Source organism: Oncorhynchus keta, chromosome 32 (assembly GCF_023373465.1).
Source record: "Oncorhynchus keta strain PuntledgeMale-10-30-2019 chromosome 32, Oket_V2, whole genome shotgun sequence".
NCBI lineage: Eukaryota > Metazoa > Chordata > Actinopteri > Salmoniformes > Salmonidae > Oncorhynchus > Oncorhynchus keta.
In genome coordinates this window covers 3,318,117-3,339,369 of record NC_068452.1, presented here as the reverse complement: position 1 = coordinate 3,339,369, position 21,253 = coordinate 3,318,117, and the positions used below count along the sequence as shown (strand labels likewise).

The window sequence follows — 21,253 nt, the reverse complement described above, 5'->3', positions numbered from 1 at the left end:
GCAAGTCAGTTAACCTGTTAGTCCTATAGCGGCAGTATTTCATTTTTGGATAAAAAGACGTGCCCGTTTTAAGCGCAATATTTTGTCACGAAAAGATGCTCGACTATGCTTGGAATTGATAGTTTTGGAAAGGAGACACTCTTACGTTTCCAGAACTGCAAAGATTTTCACTGTGAGTGCCCTAGAACAAATGCTTCAGGCAAAACCAAGATGTTTGACCGACCAGGAAATTAACAGGATTTCTGAGGCTACGTTTTCCATGATCGCCTTATATGGCTGTGAATGCGACAGGAATGAACGGACACTTTCTCTTGTTTCCCCAAGGTGTCTGCTGCATTGTGACGTATTTGTAGGCATATCATTGGAAGATTGACCATAAGAGACTACAATTGCCAAGTGTCCCGCACGGTGTCTGCGTGGAAATTGGTGCGCAAAAGTCAGCTACCAGTATTTTTCCATCCGAATCAGAGAAGAATGCAGGCTTCCAGGGACGGCATTTCAATGAAGAGATATATGACAAAACACCTTGAGGATTGATTCAAACAACGTTTTCCATGTTTCAGTCGATATTATGGAGTTAATTCGGAAAAAGTTTGACGTGTAGGTGACTGAATTTTCGGTTAGTTTCGGTAGCCAAATGCATAGTAACAAAACGGAACGTTGTGTCCTACACAATAATCTTTCAGGAAAAACTGGACATCTGCTATGTAACTGAGAGTCTCCTCATTGAAACATCTGAAGTTCTTCAAAGGTAAATTATTTTATTTGATCCCTTTGCTGGTTTTTGTGAATATGTTGCGTGCTAAATGCTAACGCTAAATGCTAAGCTAGCTATCACCACTCTTACACAAATTATTGATTTTCTCTGGTTCTAAAGCATATTTTGAAAATCTGAGACGACAGGATTGTTAAGAAAAGGATAAGCTTGAGAGCAGGCATATTTATTGAGGCTGTAGTAACGCGACCGCATGCGGGATGGGGCGGACTGTGAGGTTAAGAACACATTCTTATTTTCAATGACTGCCTAGGAACTGGGGGTTAACTGCCTTGTTCAGGGCCAGAACGACAGATTTTCACCGTGTCAGCTCAGGGGTTTCAATCTTGCAACCGCACAGTTAACTAGTCCAACGCTCTAACCATTGCAGTCCACGAGTAGCCTGACTGTTACGCAAATGCAGTAGAAGCCAAGGTAAATTGCAAGCTAGCATTAAACTTATCTTCTAAAAAACAATCAATCATAATCACTGGTTATAACTACTAATCCAGTTTAACAGGCAATATTAACCAGGTGAAATTGTGTCATTTCTCTTGCGTTCATTGCACACAGAGTCAGGGTATATGCAACAGTTTGGGCTGCCTGGCTCTTTGCGAACTAATTTGCCAGAAATTTACGTAATTATGACATACATTGAAGATTGTGCAATGTAACAAGAATATTTAGACTTGGGGATGCCACCCATTAGATAAAATAACGAACGGTTCCGTATTTCACTGAAATAATAAACGTTTTGTTTACGAAATGATAGTTTCCGGATACGATCATATTAATGACCAAAGGCTCGTATTTCTGTGTGTTATTATGTTATAATTAAGTCTGATTTGATAGAGCAGTCTGACTGAGCAGCAGCAGGCCCGTAATCATTCAAACAGCACATTTGTCGTTTTGCCAGCAGCTCTTCGCAAGCACAGCGCTGTTTATGACTTCAAGCCTATCAGCCTAATGGCTGGTGTAACCAATGTGAAATGGCTAGCTAGTTAGCTGGGTGTGCGCTAATACTGTTTCAAACGTCACTCGCTTTTAGATTTGGAGTAGTTATTCCCCTTGCACTGCAAGGGCCGCGGCTTTTGTGGAGCGATGGGTAACGATGCTTCGATTCTGGCTGTTGTCGATGTGTTCCTGATTCGAGCCCAGGTAGGGGCGAGGAGAGGGACGGAAGCTATACTGTTACACTGGCAATACTATAGTACCTATAAGAAAATCCAATAGTCAAAGGTATATGAAATACAAATGGTATAGAGAGAAATAGTCCTATAAATACTATATTAACTACAACCTAAAACCTCTTACCTTGGAATATTGAAGTCTCATGTTAAAAGGAACCACCAACTTTCATATGTTTTCATGTTCTGTTAGCTTTTTTACATGGCACATTTTTTACATGGCACATATTTTACATGGCACACATTTTTACATGGCACATATTACTTTCTTCTCCAACACTTTGTTTTTGCATTATTTAAACCAAATTGAACATGTTTCATTATTTATTTGAGGCTAAATTGATTTTATTGATGTTTTATATTAAGTTAAAATAAGTGTTAATTCAATATTGTTGTAATTGTCATTATTACAAATATATATATTTTTTTAAATCGGCTTTTTTGGTCTTCCAATAATCCGTTTCGCTATCGGCGTTGAAAAATCATAATCGGTCGACCTCTAGTTTGCACAGCTCCTCTTGACCTCTTCATTATTTTTCTGGATCTTGGGGCGAGGGGCAGCTCCCCAGCGATACTATCACGGGACAAACTCTGGATGTCCATAGGGCTGTGCTATTGGTGTGGATGCACATTATGGAGCACCATCCCATGACTGTCACAACAACAGACATCATAGAGAGATGTCTGAGAGATGTCTCTCTTTCCCTCTGCCTGATATAGCTGGGAGGCACGTCAGGCTGGGAGTGGTGACTGGGACCAGACCAGTGAGAACAGAGAGGGTGACCTGCATTTGGCAGCACAATGGGACCTTTAGTCTCTGTGGCGAGGGCTTGTCTGTCCAGTGGGGGTCGGTTGTGACGAGTTGGGCAGTCCCGTCATCCAGGCCCTGCCTGGTGTCAGTTTAGACAAGGAGGAAGTTCTCTCTCAGTGTGGAGAATGTGTGCATTGACACCTCAAGTAGTGTCCTCTGTGAAGAATCTCTCCAAAGACACTGGTTGGATGTACTGGTAATGTAGTGGTAATTCCACTGTCGGATATTGCATGTGCATGCAAATACATAGTGCTTCCCCAATCATACTTTTGTTATGAGCCCTATTTGTCCCATGACCCAGTGAGTTTTTCTCATTACTCCCTTCACACCTACCAGCTTTCTCACACCCTGAGCATCTGCATGGATGCAGGGGTGGGGTGCAGGGACTGGAGACTTGGACTCGGAGTAAGTGCCATTTCAAATCCAAATTACTTCTTTGTTTTCGGTTCATTTCACCTATTTAAATGAGGCATCGGTTTCTGCCAATAACCAATTTAGAAATGAACGGATACCTCTCAGGACCTGAAGTTCCCATGCACTTTTATGCAGGCTTGTCACAGTGGTAGTCATCGCCAGTATAGTCATCATGGCTAACCAGCCAACCAACGGTTTGTAGGTTGGAGATTAGCAGATGCCAGCTGCTACTCTGGCCCTGAGCAGGTCTATAACCTGATTCAGTTCAGTGATTATGCGCTGGTACCCTGTACTGATTGTATGAAAATGTCGCTGGATCACTGCATAGTGTTATGGATATCATCACGGCATTATCTCAGTGCCATGATTTCATCCCTAAATGTTGTGATACTGATGATAGTATCACATGTTCCTTTGGACATTGAAGTTCAAATTTAGCCACGAGGAACAGGCATTTGCTTCATGTCATGTATTAGGTTAAGTATTCATTAACATGAACAATGCACATTGGTCAACATTTCTGCAACTGTGCCAGATTTAGCCAGACGGATAAATTTCATCTGTCGTCCCTGGGCAGTTTGTTATCTTCACAGTTTGTAGGCCTCACATCTTCATCCAAGGAAGTCAACTTCCAGACAGTCAAATCAAGTTATTGGCTAAAAGATGTCTAAACCTTTCCAGGGGCTAGTCATTATCCCAGCATTTCTGAGATGCCAGCCAATGGCCAGATGGAGGGTTAAATGGGGTGTAAAGTTACAAAGTCCTGGTTGTGTAACTAGGCCTCCCCACCACAACTAGACCCACACATCTGCCACGAATTACTTCTCCAGATTCTTTCCATAATCTCCCTCGTTGCTCTGGACTGATGGCGTCCAGTCAGTTACAAGGGGCTAATTTGAACATTTCTGGAACGTGTCGTTAAGAAATGCGAAGCGCTGATGTTCTCTTGAATGAAACCATGTGTTGGTTGAGAGAAGAAACACCCATGTCAGCACGGGGATTTCAAGAGTGGACTCTACTCGCATCAACGGCAACACTGTCCCTAACCAACATAGTTGTCCAACAGCAAGGTTTTGTGAGATTGAAGAGAATGGCCTCTGTAAGGACTCTCCCTTGTGTTTGGATAAGCCATTAGGTCCACTCAAGGCAGATCTATATTGGCCTCATAAGCTTTGAGCAATAAGCCTTTTGTCTCATGGGAACCCTCTCCGTCACTAAATGAACTCATGTCTTTGATAATAGTCTCAAAGATAACGAAATGTTAAGTAAATGGTGTGGAGGAAAACTTCCGTGGATGGAGACCTCATGTACAATGTACGTTCTATACTCAAAGCGATTGTGGGTGTTATTACAATGTAGGCCTAGTGTGTACACTCTGGGACCCACGGCATCCCATGACCCACTTTGTACCAATAAGACCTGTAATGGTTTTTATGGCCAAAGTTCTTTTGAAAATAATCCAAGGCTTTGTGCTTAGCCCGCCTCGTCCATCCTTTGAGTACTAGAACACACTGAGTACACACAGAGATTGTTGTTAGTCTAGTGAAAAAGAGACCTGCTAAATTTTTTAAGGAATTCCAAGTAGAGCCAAGAAAACACAGGCTTGATCAAATTTTCTGAATCAAATCAAATGTTATTTGTCACATGCGCCGAATACAACAGGTGTAGTAGACCTTACCGTGAAATGCTTACTTACAAGCCCGTAACCAACAATGTAGTTCAAGAAATAGAGTTAAGAAAATATTTACTAAATTAACTAAAGTAAAAAAAAAAATGTCAAAAAGTAACACAAGAAAATGACAATCTGTCGTTTTGGTGAGTGTTCTCTTGCTTTTACCTGGTTCAGAAGAACATTGACCAAATGCAGTTATGGATGCTGAAAGTACTTGATGAATTACGGTACTGATTAATGTGTTTAATCAAATTAAATCCCTCATCCCTCATTTCCTCTTAGAAAAAAAGGGTTCCAAAAGGATTGTTCAGCTGTCCCCATAGGAGAAACCTTTTTGGTTCCAGGTAGAACCATTTATGGTTCCATGTAGAATCGTCTGTGGAAAGGGTTCTTCATGGAACCCAAAGCTGTTCTACCTGGAACCAACAAGGGTTCTTCAATGGGTTCTCTTATGGGGACAGCTAAGGAACCCTTTTAGGTTCTAGATAGTGTACCATGGGATTGTACCATGGTACCATGGGATTTTTTTAGCCTAATAGTTGGAACAGCTTTGATTGAGTTAGCCTGCTCTGTTGCTTTTCTCATATTGTATGGAATTGAGATAACATTTGTCCCATTTCCCCCCCCCCCAATTTCCAAGTCTTTGTGGCCCTAAACTCATTCAACCTGCAGGAAATTTTTACCCTGAATATCAGCAGATTCAGCACTCCTCTGATGTTTCCAGCTGCCAAACATGGGAATGATGTCCCTGGAGACACTCTGCAGTCTGAGCACCTAAACAACTGTGCCCTCCAGACTGAAGCAGAGGTCTTGCTGTTTCTTTAGCCTCCCCTGAGATCCACGGCAGGCCCAGCAATACTGCAGCACACAGCCATTTTCCCTAGAGATATAATATGAGCGTGGTTGATGTCATAAACCTATAAAGTTCTGGAGTATGCTGACAATGATCCATTTCTATGGCTCTTCCCCTCTAGGGTTTTTAAAACAGTTGGCATTAAGCCAAATGCTCCACCATCACTATGCCAACGCTCCACCATCATTATACCAACGCTACTTTGTACCACATTGAAGAAGCTAGAGAATATCCATTACCCTTGTTTCTTGCAGTGACCAAACCTCTCTGCTGGCCATTACAGTTCAATGGCAAGGAATGCAGGGGTGGCCATTGGGCTGCTGTATATCCTCTGGGTGAATAAAGAATAAATCATTGTCTGCAGAGGCGGGAGGAGGCTAAGAGGACTCCTAATGACCCTGGGCCTGGGAGGAACAAAGCCACACAGGACACTGAGAGGGCAAGACCTGCTGATTACCGTTTCCTTTTCTGTCCGGGGCAGGGTGAGACTGACTGCAGCTATAGCCAAGTCATCCCTTTTCTGTGGTGTGTTTGTTTTTTGGTTCTGTAGTGACAGTTCGAGGACAGCGAGAGAGGAATGACGTTAGAACATTGAGGAATGCGTTTGATCTCACCCGTGGAATTCAGCCTCGGTCAGGCCTGGATTGAACGATACAAGGGATGGGAAATGTAATCTCTGTCTAAGTGACGTTCACAAGAGCCCTCTCAACGTTCCATGGTGTCCAAAGTGTTCAGTATGCTACATGTGCTTCTCCCTTTGAAACACCTTTCATGTTTCGTCTTGAATTGAATTTATTAGAAGATCTTGGCTCAGGAATACAATGGCTTCAGATCAGGAGCCCCAGGTCCACGTTCTCCCCTTTGTTTTGGCCTTTGTTTGGACCTGGCCTCTGAAGCTGTAGATCACAATCAGTCCCTCAGTTTGTGTGACTAATGAAAAATGACTTCAAACCACTACCCGCCAAATTCCTGCGCTGTGCGATTGGTCGCCCGTCTCGGGACAGCTGGTTCTGTTCCTCAGCCAGGACGGAGCCACATTGGCTGACCACTCATCTGAAAAAAATACACTATGTGCCGTACTCACAGTGAGAATTCCTCTCTGTGTTGTCACCCAGCATGGATTGGCTTTTGGCAGAGCTAGCATACAGTAAATGAGCCCTGTTGAAAGTCCGCAGGGCCTTGGTAAGCTCTTAATAATGGGCTACTTTTTTGTCATCAGACTTTCAACTGCTGGGTTTTTCCCTCAGGTCAGTATCACGATAGGGGAAAAGATATTGAACGTCCCTAATACTTTACCAGAATGGCAGGTGTGTGTTACCTTGCATTATACTCCATGATCTAAATATTCTAAATATTGAAGTAGGACAAGGCCGCAGGTTCTGGCTTAATTGTGATTCCCTTCCCTTACTTTCTGTCACTCCCCGTCACTCCTTCTGTCCTTGCTGTGGCAGCTGTAGTCCAGTAGTACAAAACCCGTCTCCTGTAATTTATCTCACTCCTGAGGTAAATATTAAACACAGATTTCCTAAACGTGTACTGTACCAGGTGCCTTGGTCTGGGTCACGTAAACAACACACACTGAATAAATGTCCAGATGTCCGGGGCTGTCTAACTTCTCAAAATGATGAATCCGCCTAGCTAGCCTAGCCTATCACATTTCCCTTCTAAGGACCCATTTCTCAGGAAAGATCCACGTTGGAAATGGAAACTAGATTTGCTGGGTCCCCATAGCAGAAGCCCTGCCACTGCTGTTTAATGGCCCCATAGCAGAAGCCCTGCCACTGCTGTTTAATGGCCCCATAGCAGAAGCCCTGCCACTGCTGTTTAATTGCCCCATAGCAGAAGCCCTGCCACTGCTGTTTAATGGCCCCATAGCAGAAGCCCTGCCACTGCTGTTTAGTGGCCCCATAGCAGAAGCCCTGCCACTGCTGTTTAATGGCCCCATAGCAGAAGCCCTGCCACTGCTGTTTAGTGGCCCCATAGCAGAAGCCCTGCCACTGCTGTTTAATGGCCCCATAGCAGAAGCCCTGCCACTGCTGTTTAATGGCCCCATAGCAGAACCCTGCCACTGCTGTTTAGTGGCCCCATAGCAGAAGCCCTGCCACTGCTGTTTAGTGGCCCCATAGCAGAAGCCCTGCCACTGCTGTTTAATGGCCCCATAGCAGAAGCCCTGCCACTGCTGTTTAATGGCCCCATAGCAGAAGCCCTGCCACTGCTGTTTAATGGCCCCATAGCAGAAGCCCTGCCACTGCTGTTTAGTGGCCCCATAGCAGAAGCCCTGCCACTGCTGTTTAATGGCCCCATAGCAGAAGCCCTGCCGCTGCAGTGTTTCCATATCCTAAGCCCTGCCACTGCTGTTTAGTGGCCCCATAGCAGAAGCCCTGTTTAATGGCCCCATAGCAGAAGCCCTGCCACTGCTGTTTAATGGCCCCATAGCAGAAGCCCTGCCACTGCTGTTTAGTGGCCCCATAGCAGAAGCCCTGCCACTGCTGTTTAATGGCCCCATAGCAGAACCCTGCCACTGCTGTTTAGTGGCCCCATAGCAGAAGCCCTGCCACTGCTGTTTAGTGGCCCCATAGCAGAAGCCCTGCCGATGCAGTGTAATGGCCCCATATCCTAAGCCCTGCCACTGCAGTTTAATGGCCCCATAGCAGAAGCCCTGCCGCTGCAGTGTAATGGCCCCATATCCTAAGCCCTGCCACTGCTGTTTAATGGCCCCATAGCAGAAGCCCTGCCACTGCAGTTTAATGGCCCCATAGCAGAAGCCCTGCCACTGCAGTTTAATGGCCCCATAGCAGAAGCCCTGCCGCTGCAGTGTAATGGCCCCATATCCTAAGCCCTGCCACTGCTGTTTAGTGGCCCCATAGCAGAAGCCATGCCGCTGCAGTTTAATGGCCCCATAGCAGAAGCCCTGCCACTGCTGTTTAATGGCCCCATATCAGAAGCCCTGCCACTGCAGTTTAATGGCCCCATAGCAGAAGCCCTGCCACTGCAGTTTAATGGCCCCATTGCAACTGCTGTGTAATGGCCCCATAGCAGAAGCCCTGCCACTGCTGTTTAATGGCCCCATATCAGAAGCCCTGCCACTGCAGTTTAATGGCCCCATAGCAGAAGCCCTGCCACTGCAGTTTAATGGCCCCATATCAGAAGCCCTGCCACAGCGGTTTAATGGCCGTTTCAGGGGCTAGGGGCTTTGCCTCTTAGACCCCATTCACAAGCAGGCACTCCACAGTGTTTGTTTTTGTGAGTGTTATCTTGACTGCTTTAAGCACAGATGACGGCTAACAGGGACCAGGCACAGAGGAACAGTGCAAAACCCCCTATTGACCGCCTGCCAGCTGTTTGCTGTCAAAGAGAGCTTTGCAGCTTGTGAACGCCTCTCGACCAATCATAATGCCTTGCCGGAATTAACTGTTTTATAATGAGATGGTAACAGAAAGGGGGAGAGGATTGGTGCATGCAGGCTATGTCAGAGAGAACATACACAGTGTACAAAACATTATAAACATCTTCCTAATATTGAGTTGCACCCCCTTTTGCCATCAGAACAGCCTCAATTCGTTGGGGCATGGGCTCTACAAGGTGTCGATAGCGTTCCACAAGGAAGCTGGCCCATATTGACTCCAATGCTTCCCACAGTTGTGTCAAGTTGGCTGGATATCCTTTGGGTGGTGGACCATTCTTGATACACACAGGAAAAAGTTGCAGTTCTTGACACACTCAAACCGGAGCACCTTGCACCTACGACCATACCCAGTTCAAAGACACGTAAATATTTTGTCTTGCCCATTCACGCTCTGAATGGCACACATTCACAATCTATGTCTCAAGGCTTAAAAATCCTTCTTTAACCTGTCTCCTCCCCTTCATCTACACTGATTAAAGTGGATTTAACAGGTGACATCAATAAGGGATTATAGCTTTCACCTGGATTCACCTGGTCAGTCGATGTCATGGAAAGTGTAATATTTTGTACACTCAGTGTAAATACAGTATAATCTGACGAGACCCTTAAGCACTGCTGGAGTCCTGCCCGATGTACAGGCTAATAACTGCTCCTGAGGTGTTATACTAACAAACTGACCACTCTAATGCTTTAATGGGATAGCTTTTCCATACCTCTCCACACATTGTAGACTACAAAATTGGCCAATTCCAGCAATTCCTTGCTCCCCTGCTTGCTGAATTACAGTCAAACTGTCAACAAAGTTTTAGGATGTTGGACCTGGTCCTTCTGACTGTACAGGCCAGGGCAACAAAACCCACATCTCATTTTATTGTGGAAAGGCTGTAAACACCCAGTGTTCCTCAGTCAGCCAAATGGATAGAGCAGTCCATACATGGTCAGTACAGGTGTTCTTCGTACATAGCCAGGTATTTGTCCATATTTGGTCAGTACAGGTGTTGTCCATCCATATAGTAGATGTTAACGAGAGGCTTGCCTTCTGCCTTAGAGTCTAGAGTGAAGCCGAAATCACAGACGCCTGTTAACGGCGTGAACATTTGCGTGCGAGAGTAGCGAGCGTCAATTCACTTACACAGTATAGCATATGCCAATGAAAATCCATAATAAACAGTTATCTATGTTCCCTACGAAGTCCCTGAGAGTTATTGTTGTGAGTTCCTTAGATGTCCTATGGGAGCCACCGTACCTGTGCTAAACCCGAATTGTTTATAAACAACCAAGTCTTTCTTGTTCTTCTACGTAAGCGGTCCTCAAGTTTTTCACCCATAGCCTCCCTAAGCTATATGCCTATGAAATCAACACAGGTAGGCTGCGACCTTAGCTTACTTACTGCCCAATACATTATAAACTACATCTTAAGTCTACTTAGCATAGAGGAATTGTAATGATCTTCCCTAATTCTTTTCTACAAATTTATTCTATCTGCATTCTATCTGCTTGTTTTACCAGAATTGCTCCGCGTAGACGCGAGAAAAATAGACTTGCTTGCTAATTTAACGCGCTATGATGCTGTTAACACTCGCGGCACGTCTGTTTTCACTCACTCATATGCATTCTATTTTCAGCATGAGCACACTTTTCGTTACAATTGAGCTTGAGGCTCGTGGCTGGCTGGGATGTGAACTGGAATGTGTGGAATGAGTCTGGTCACTGCATTAATCCAGCAGGGGGATCTGAAGGGGGGTAATGGGGAAGCAGTCTGTCCACAGTGTGAGAGAGGCCCTATCCCCCCTGTCTTGTGGCCGGTTGGAACTTCCCCTGGAGGAGCCAGGCCAACCAACAATGATCTTCATTTTGCTCTGGTTTGGACTCTGGTATCTGCTGACTGACATACCACTTACTGCTCACCACACAACCCTTGGATGATGCCTTTATTTGTTGCAGAGTGCATCTGCTATATGTTATCAGTGCTCAGAGTTCATTTTGAGACATTTCCTCTCTATTTTTTCTTAAACTTATGAAAACTAGACTATGCTCAATTAAAGCTACAGACCACCAGTTTGTCTTCATTATCCACCACAGCCCAGTGGATGTGTTGTACCTCTATTTATATCAAACTGGTTTCTGAGGTCTTCCTCCTTCAAAGCCACTTTGTTAACAGAAAAAGTGACTTCTGGAGCTGGGCATTCTGAGGCGAGAGTTTCCACTCCATTGCCTCTCTTTAATGCCGGCATTAGCCTTCAATGGCGGAGGCTGGCCCAGGCCCAGCGGGCCACAGCCTCACAATGAGCTCACTGTCTGTGGGCTGAGATCAGCTCCCTCTGCCCCCCTCTGCTCTTCTCTCGTTCGTCCTATCCTCCCTTGTCTCCTCTCCCTCGCAAATGCCACACACAGAGCCACTGTCCTCAAGATGTCCTCCAATTTTTCACTTTGTCACAGGTTTGAAAGATGGTGACGTGTGTTTTGTTTTTGTTTTCTATGGTCTGTGGAGGAGCTCAAGTGGAGCCATCCATCCAAGCCTGGTGGTTAACTTGTTAATTAGGCTGTAAATTATTAAGTCATTATTATATTATTTTGAGCATTAATAACAAAACTTTGGTACTGCCTTTTTACCTCCCATGAGACAGTCCATTACTAAAGAATTGGCTAAACACTGTACAACTGAATAGGTTTTTAAATCATTGTTATTCTCTCTTCAAATATTTTAACAACCAATCCTATCCTATTCCGTGGAGAAGCCTCTTGAAGCCATCCAAAATAATCAAGTCATGTGAAGCTGGAAAGAACACTACCAATCATGTGAATCCCATACAATGGTTCTCATGACTAGGCTATAAAACAATGTTACAGAAATAACAGCTCTGCTTGGTTCCCCATCTATGCCCAACATGGCTTCGACCCCTCAAATAGTCAACAGAGTTTTACGATCTTGGAGAGGTTGTTGAGGTCGATACATTGGCATGAATGAATGGAATTCGAGAACGTCCTCTTGAATCGATTAAATCCTTGCCGCATCTGCAGCTGGCCAGATAAAGGGAGAGATGTTTCCACAGCAGCCTTGCTGTCTGGGCTGTGTTTGCGTCTGAAAGCGATAGGGGTTTTGAATGTAAAGGGAGACACAGGAAGGATGAGACAATGGTGTGTGTGCGTGCTTCTCAGTACATCCGTGCATAGAGCAGTGGATGATGACATCATACCATGAAATGCCTGTAAATCCTTGTGCATCAGTGAGAACGTCTCAAGCCAGGCCCCCCCGCACGTCATCAAAGCCAGGAAGAACCTGCTCAAATCAAGGAAGCTGCACTGTCCCTGATGAGCCATCCAGCTGTGCCTGAGTCTCCCCCCACCCTGTTTTCCTCAGGCATCCCTTCCTACAGAACAACCCATCTAGCTCTGGCCTCTCTCCTCTCTCCAGTTCACTCTTTCAAACCAGCTCTCTCCCTCCATCAGAAGACCGGGCCAGGACTGCCTCTCTCTGTGACATTACTGAGCCAAATTAGAATAGTTACGGCTACTGTAGTGAAGGACATTAGCATTTTGTAAGAGTTTGTGCGTGCAGCGTCTCATGGGTGAATGATTGCCCTCCTTCCACCACAAGTATTATTTTATTGATGTATATCATGTTAGCTGTGCTGGGCTGGAATCGCAAATGAGCTCATCCAGGACAGAAATGTAATCCAAACGTTCCCTCCTGAAGGCCAGGTCAAGACAAAGCCTCACCTTCAGGGAAATTGAGCAACTATTCAGGTATCATCCCTTCCTCTGATGCCTTTTAAAGGGTCTTAGTCTATTGCACAGGCATGTGTCGTTACCGTGTCCAGGGGTGTGAAAGACCTTAATATCCGAGAGACAGAGAGAGAGAGTTCCACTTCCAGTGACTCAGGAAGAGGTCATGGGAAATGTCAGTGGCCAGCCACCATCTGTAGAATCTGTAGCGGAGACGGTGAAAGGCTGTTGGCCTCAGCTCAGATAGAAGAGGGGGGAAAACCCAAATGAAAAATGTCCCGCTTCTGAGTCTGGTTTAATATCAAACGGTTTCCAATGTAGTTTCTCAGATGTGGTCAAAAACATGATTATTTTTACGTCAAATAATTAATATTTGCGACGCAAAGCAAAATTTAATATGACCGGCTGCCCACAACAAATGGCAACATCATGCTAACAGATTCCTGTTTTGCTACATTGGTTGTAGCACTACTACTGCTTTTATTACACATCAAGACTTTTCTCCACAACCCTTTTCATCTGCTAAGTGTGGATGAATGGAGAGGCGATTTACAGTACCTACTTGAATGCCCAGCAGCAACCCAAACTCACAGCGTCAGACAAAGATGGAAACCAGTAGCACCTCTCTCTCTGTTCCTAAGAGATGGTGAAGGACCAGCTAGATTTGAACACGACACACTACATTCGTCACTTGTTACATCACAGCAACAATTTCACATGAATTCATCGGAATGCTTTGTAGTGCACCCATCTCGCCGTCTCGTAGCTCTGGGTGAAATTCCTGAGATTATTAGGAAATCTAATCAAATCAATGTTTATTGGTCCCGTACAGTTGATGTTATAGCAGGTGCAGCTAAATACTTTGGTTACTAGCTCAAATCAAATGTTATTGGTCACATACACATGTTTAGCAGATGTTAATGCGAGTGTAGCGAAATGCTTGTGCTTCTAGTTCCGACAGTGAAGTAATATCTAACAAGTAATCTAACAATTCCCCACCGTATACACACAAATAAGTACATATAAATATATGGATGAGCGATGGCCGAGTGGCATAGGCAAGGTGCAATAGATGGTATAAGGTACAGTATAAGGTGCAGACATATGAGATGAGTAATGTAAGATATGTAAACATTATTAAAGTGGCATTATTAAACAGACTAGTGATCTATTTATTAAAGTGGCCAATGATTTGAGTCTCATAGTAGGCAGCATCCTCTCTGAGTTAGTGATGGATGTTTAGCAGTCTTATGGCCTTGAGATAGCTGTTTCAGTCTCTCGGTCCCAGCTTTGATGCACCTGTACTACCTTGCCTTCTGGTTGGTAGCTGGATGAACAGGCAGTGGCTCGGGTGGTTGTTGTCCTTGATGATCTTTTTGGCGGGCAGGTAGTTTGCCCCCGGCGATGCATTGTGCAGACCGCACCACCCTCTGGAGAGCCCTGCGGTTGAGGGTGGTGCAGTTGCCGTACCAGGCGGTGATACAGATTGACAGGATGCTCTCGATTGTGCATCTGTAAAAGTTTGTCAAGGTTTTAGGTGACAAGCCAAATTTATTCAGCCTCCTGAGGTTGAAGAGGCGCTGTAACGCCTTCTTCACCACACTGTCTGTGTGGGTGGACCATTTCAGTTTGTCTGTGATGTGCACGCCGAGGAACTTAAGACTTTCCAGCTTTCCCACTACTGTCACTTCAATGTGGATAGGGGGGTGCTCCCTCTTCTGTTTCCTGAAGTCCACAATCATCTCCTTTGTTTTGTTGACGTTGGAGTAGCTCCTTACAATGCAATAAGCAAATATACAAATAATCAACAAAACATTGCACTATGTATAGGAATAATCCTCAAATCAAACATTTGGAAATCAAATCATTTGGGTCATTGACGTCCATGAAAAGCTGATAAGGTTTAGCCTAGAGACAAGTGTTACTCCTTTGGTGAATACAGGAAAATACACAGCCCCTATGAAGGAAAAGATGCACCCCTGTCTTGAATGATTGACTACGGTACCTCACAGGAGTCAATCTAATAATGCATCACAATCCTTTCTGTCCACCTTTCCACTGCGCATCATGATTCTCCCAAATTGGATGGAAACTCTTTAAACTTATTAAGGCGTGTATTCCCAGAAACGATCGGGTTATTGATGTCTTCAGAGGTAAACGCTCATCGAACATAGAAGTGCTCCTCCTTGGTAGAGATACAGATTGGACTGAAGGCTGTCTTCAGGGCTATGATGGAGTTCTGATCCTGATGAGTCATTGCCGGTGTGAGCAGCTCTCTCTCTCTTATGCTATATTGGTCATGCTCTATTATAGTCCAGTCTGAGAACTCGGCACATGGCACTTAGGCTATGAAACTTCATATGGGAAATCTGGTCAGTTATGTTCCCACCTTTCCCTCTATAAACTAGCTCAGTGCTAGTAGATACGATGGATACAGTCCCAAACTGTGCTTCTGGGCCTTTACTTTGGGTCAGCCCCATGCTCTGCCTCTTACTGTGGGTCAGCCCCATGCCTTGGGACTCTGCCCCCGTTAGCTGTTAACCAGAGCATCTCTATCTCTGTCTTTCTCTCTCTTTCTCCTGCCTCTTACTGTGAGTCAGCCCCATTCACTGCCCCTTACTGTGGGTCAGCCCCATTCACTGCCTCTTACTGTGAGTCAGCCCCATTCACTGCCTCTTACTGTGGGTCAGCCCCATGCTCTGCCTCTGTGGGTCAACCCCATTCACTGCCTCTTACTGTGGGTCAGCCCCATGCTCTGCCTCTGTGGGTCAGCCCCATGCACTGCCTCTTACTGTGGGTCAGCCCCATGCTCTGCCTCTTACTGCATGTCAGCCCCATACTCTGCCTCTTACTGTGGGTCAGCCCCATGCTCTGCCTCTTACTGTGGGTCAGCCCCATGCTTTGCCTCTTACTGTGGGTCAGCCCCATGCTCTGCCTCTTACTGTGAGTCAGCCCCATGCTCTGCCTCTTACTGTGGGTCAGCCCCATGCTCTGCATCTTACTGTGGGTCAGCCCCATGCTCTGCCTCTTACTATGGGTCAGCCCCATGCTCTGCCTCTTACTGTGGGTCAGCCCCATGCTCTGCCTCTTACTGTGGGTCAGCCCCATGCTCTGCCTCTTACTGTGGGTCAGCCCCATGCTCTGCCCTTTACTGTGGGTCAGCCCCATGCTCTGCCTCTTACTGTGGGTCAGCCTCATCTTACTGTGAGTCAGCCCCATGCTCTGCCTCTTACTGTGGGTCAACCCCATGCTCTGCCTCTTACTGTGGGTCAGCCCCATGCTCTGCCTCTTACTGTGGATCAGCCCCTTGCTCTGCCTTGGTGACAAGAGCCCAGCCCTCGTCAGACTCACAGCCAGAACTGACCACAAAGGTCTATCTGGCGTCAGTGGCGAGCCACCGGAGCTCGAAGGAAGGGACTCACTGCAGAAGGGAAGGGAGCTGATGGCCTTTGTCTTATCTGTGGTACTCCAGTTCTGCCAGGCATGTGACAGAGCTGAGAGGCCTGAGGAGGCGCTGATGCTGACAGCCGAACCACAGTTAGTTCCCATGACCTCACACCTCACCACCTCCCTTACGCTCCTCTACTGCCACTCTCTGGTGCCAGCCTGGCCGGCAGCCACGACCTTGGGTTCATTTGGAGCCCACTGCTTCTGGGGACTGATCGGATGCCTCTCATTGCGTCAATTTGGTCTGGCGGCAGACAGTTTGGTCTGGCAGCAGACAGTTTAGTCTGGTGGCAGACAGTTTGGTCTGGCGGCAGACAGTTTGGTCTGGCAGCAGACAGTTTAGTCTGGTGGCAGACAGTTTGGTCTGGCGGCAGACAGTTTGGTCTGGAGGCAGACAGTTTGGTCTGGAGGCAGACAGTTTGGTCTGGTGGCAGACAGTGGTGTTCTGTAGAGAGTGCTTTATGTGGTGTTATACGAGTGTGAGGAATGAAGTCTTAGAAACATGATCTGGTGGTAATTACTTGGACTACAAGCAATCATTCTTTACATACTAAATGTATTATAACTTTGTAACTCTGTAATATGGTCATAATGATCAATTCTTTGTATTTATGTACCTTTTTTCTAAATGTTTTTCTTTTTTGAGTGGCAGTCCACAGGTAAATACGATATGAACTGAATATTAAATTATATTAATCTGTATATTGTACCTGTATCCCCCCCAATGAAAAAATTACCAAATAAATAAAAATGTGGTTACAAAAAAAATCACAAATATTTCCATCACAGCCTATTAACTGGAGTACAAGGCAACCGTGACAGATGTTAAGTCATGTACAGTAGCATCAACCACCAGTGTGTGTTGAGGTGTTCTGATTCTCCAGTAATTTACTGTAATCTGAAGAGATTATGCAACCCAATGTCAAATCTGGTTACAATTAATCAAATCCACTCGAGTTAAGAAAATTAAATCACTGCATCACTGTTTGATCGAAACGCAACTTGTCTGTTAACCCATTGATGCCCCTGTTCACCTCAGCCAATTAGATGAGAAGGAGCTCAGTGATTGGCTTTTTGTCTGCAAACTGTCCCAACCTCGCTGTCACTTCAAATGGGTCCCTTCTTCTTATTCCTGATTCTCTAGCCGTTAAAACAGAGTATCTCTCTCTTTCTCTTCTCTCTCTCCTCTCTTTCCTGCTGACTGTAAATCCTATTGATGCTTTGCCTTCTTCCGAGAGAGCTGTGTTTCTGTCATCAGCCTACCAGTTCAGTGATACAGGGCTCTAAAATAACAAGACTGTATATACAGAGAAAGATGGCCTTTGGTTGCAGTATTACGCCTACCGTGGTCTGACTGAGTCTGATGACTTCATATGTAAACTGTTTTCACATAGGCTACATAATATATAATAATAATAATAATAATAATAATAGGGCTACATGCACATGATGGACATAGCCGACATACAGTCTTAGAAAAAAAGGTGTTATTTAGGAACCCCTGTTGGTTCCATGTAGAACCCTTTTGGTTCCAGGTAGAACCTTTTGGGTTCCATGCATAACCCTTTCCACAGAAGGTTCTACATGGAATTAAAAAATAGTTCTACCTGGAACCAAAAAGGATTCTCCTATGTGGACAGCAGAAGAACCATTTTGGAACTCTTTTTCTAAGAGTGTAGCTTTCAGCAGGTTTACACTCAGCTTCCCTCAATTCCCCAGCCTAATAGCGACAAGGTACATTATCGGCCCTTATCTCTGTAATGCAGAGGTTTGGCACTACAAAGCTTTCATTTGAAAGACTTCTCGATTCCTCCTCCATTTTGTGTGCCTGTGAAATGTCTGGATCCTGAGGCTTTTGAAATGTTTAGTAAAATGACATTTCACTCCTGGTGCAGACAATGACCTTCAACCTGTTTGAAGGGAGTGTCTCATTTAATGGCAAACTCACCAAGCTCAGTAAAGTTGGCTATGTTCTGTAAAATGACTTTGGTGTACATCTGTCAGCCAGTGATACATTTGGTACAAGACCTCATTTCAGTTTGAAAGAGGGATTTGGGGGAATGGGCCATTGCCGATGAGTATGCTAAATGCTGACACTGAATAATTTCTCTCCCCATTTCTCTCTCTCCCTCCCCATTTCTCTCTCTCTCTCACTACTGCCCCCCCAGACCGAGAGGACCAATCAATTCTCTGCACGTGAGTAACCTCTGAGCCATGTCTGCTCAGCCCTTTTCTTCTCTCTTTCCGTGTTCTGTGTTGCATGGGTTGCTGGATTTACAGGAAAGTGTCTTCTCAGTTTGATTCCTTGCATCCAGCCTGCATAGTATCATACCACACGTCACTGGTTTGGACCAGATGGTTTAGAAAGGCCATGCAGCACCAGCTTAATTGCATAACATTCACAATTCAATTATCTTAGTTATGCGCGTCTCTTCCTCACTGAGTAGTCCCGAAAATGAAATGTGAAATTACCTGTTGCATTGCATTCCTGCAGAAGCTCTATTCAACTATGAATGAAGTGTAGCTTATTGAAGCCGACATGAATGTACTTAGCACTGATTTTAGGTCGAAAGAGGAATCAATTGAATTGAACTAGAACAGAGCCAGAGGCCCCTATAGCTATTTTAAAATGAGCAACTCAGTAACACAGAACAGTGAGACAGAAACTTACGGGAAGAGAGACTTAGGCTTGGGGCAGGGAAGCTGGGAAATGTTTGGTATTTCTGGTACACACATACACACAACCCCTACCCGTTGGCTGTATTCCAGTCTAGCGCCCAATATCTACAGATGACAGGAATGCTGCCAAGAAACATGTCAGCGTGGCATCTCATCGTAAGCCTCTGTGACAGGCCTACACCGATGATGTGTGAAAGAGTATACAGGGTAAAGTTTCCCCAAGTGTGTGTGTGTGTGTTCTCTCCCTGCGCTGGTCTGAACCTGATCCTCCACCACCCAATATTTCCCTGGAACCCCCAGGGCTACAAGACATCAGTCAATAAATATTTTCATAGCCTCTCACCATACATGACTAAGTGTGGGGGAGCATGGAAGAATTTGGATGGATGTCGGTAGTGTGGCTTGAACACTATCATAAAATCTCACATCTGCTATATGCCAACTGTGACACACATACACACACACACACACACACACACACACACACACACACACACACACACACACACACACACACACACACACACACACACACACACACACACACACACACACACACACACACACTGTAGGAGACGGTGGTCATAGCAATGTAAACGCTGCACTGAGATGCCATGTGATTATAAGTCAGTCCCTGAGAATATGAGCCGTCTCCTCTGCAGCAAGGCGAACCAACTTAAACCTTCCAGTTTAATGCCAACCTCATGGACATTTGCCGCAATCACTCACTCACGGGCTGTGTCCAAAATAGCACCCTAATGCCTAAATAGTGCACTACTTTTGGCCAGAGCCCATCATTTCAGACGCAGCCAGAAATACCCTCTGCTCCCGGTGGATATTGAGCTCAGCACTAAACACACAACTCATCAGCCATACAGCATATTCATAGTACTAGACTAGACTACCATAGGACTTCACCACATGACCAGGTAAGGGGAATCTGAAAGAAAACAACACATGACTTTGTTATAGTAATTGGTTTTATGCTCAGTGAGTATTCAGGGGTCATGTCATTTATTTGAAGATCATCATGTCGTTAGTTTTATTTTGCAGATGATTTTGCTCAAATAGATATAACCTAGCGTTGAGCTTGAGATCGGGGAGAAAGTTCAATGTTAACCACCAGCGATTACGTAGAATGAGTACCTATTGTAAAACCACTGGTATGCATTGTGTGTTGACGTTACTGTACACTAAGTGGTACTTGGGGATTGGATTCTTTCTGCATGGCTTGAAGAGCTTGCAAAAACATACTTCCTTGCTCTAAAGCTGTCATCGCTGTGGGTCCGTGAGTCCCGCCCTCAACCACAGCCGCTGAACTAAACTAGCTCAAAGAAAATAAACAGCACATATAGATACACAAAAGCCCAGCTACACACCACCTCATCCGATAAACCTCTCAAATGTGGTTTATTGTCACTTCATTTGTTGTTTAGCGGAGTTGCAGGGAGCAGAGCCTGGCTAGCTCTCTCACCCCCAGCTCAAGACTGTTTATGGAGTTTCCCAAGTGCCATAATCTCCTCACATTTGCCAGTCAGAAAGACAATTCTGACACACACACACACACACACACACACACACACACACACACACACACACACACACACACACACACACACACACACACACACACACACACACACACACGTCATTCTTCTCCATCAACTAACCCAGGGATCTGATCTGTCTTGTATGTTTTCTATCTTCTCAGAGGTGAATCTGGTGCTGGCAAGACAGAAAACACTAAAAAGGTCATCCAGTACCTTGCACATGTGGCTTCCTCCCATAAAGGAAAAAAAGACCACAGCATTCCTGTAAGTGTAAGTCTTTTCTTTCTCTATATTCCCCCTGCCATGTTTATCTCCCTACCACACCTCTAGCTCTCCCCCTAAACCATGTTCTGAAGGTCACAGTTACAGTATGCCAGGCCAGTCTGATCCACATTGTCTCCCTAATACCAGGCCAGTCTGATCCACAATGTCCCCTAATACCAGGCCAGTCTGATCCACATTGTCCTCCTAATACCAGGCCAGTCTGATCCACAAGCTATGTCCCCTAATACCAGGCCAGTCTGATCCACATTGTCTCCCTAATACCAGGCCAGTCTGATCCACAATGTCCCCTAATACCAGGCCAGTCTGATCCACATTGTCCTCCTAATACCAGGCCAGTCTGATCCACTGGTATTTACAGTACAGTGGATTAACTCCAACCCTAGTTAATCCATATCAGATAGATCCGTATGATAATGGGGACAACAGTGTCTTGACATTGGACATGGGCTGTGTGATGAGGTCACCAAAG

General features: G+C 45.3%; 1 protein-coding gene across 36 annotated transcripts in view; it reads left to right on the top strand.

Annotated features, from left to right (window-relative positions):
* The window catches only part of LOC118365701 (myosin-10-like), a 94,353-nt gene that overhangs the window by 18,855 nt on the left and 54,245 nt on the right, over positions 1–21,253 (top strand). For 33 of the 36 annotated variants that reach the window (XR_008088357.1, XR_008088354.1, XR_008088340.1 and 30 more), the window contains exons 4-5: positions 18,439–18,466; positions 20,661–20,769. Coding sequence is in view for 5 of the 36 variants with exons in the window: in XM_052490345.1 (XP_052346305.1) it covers positions 18,439–18,466; positions 20,661–20,769 (137 nt within the window). In the remaining 31 variants the exon portion in view is untranslated. The remainder of the gene's footprint in view (positions 1–18,438; positions 18,467–20,660; positions 20,770–21,253) is intronic. The other 3 variants (XM_052490347.1, XM_052490344.1, XM_052490346.1) reach the window with 1 other exon arrangement.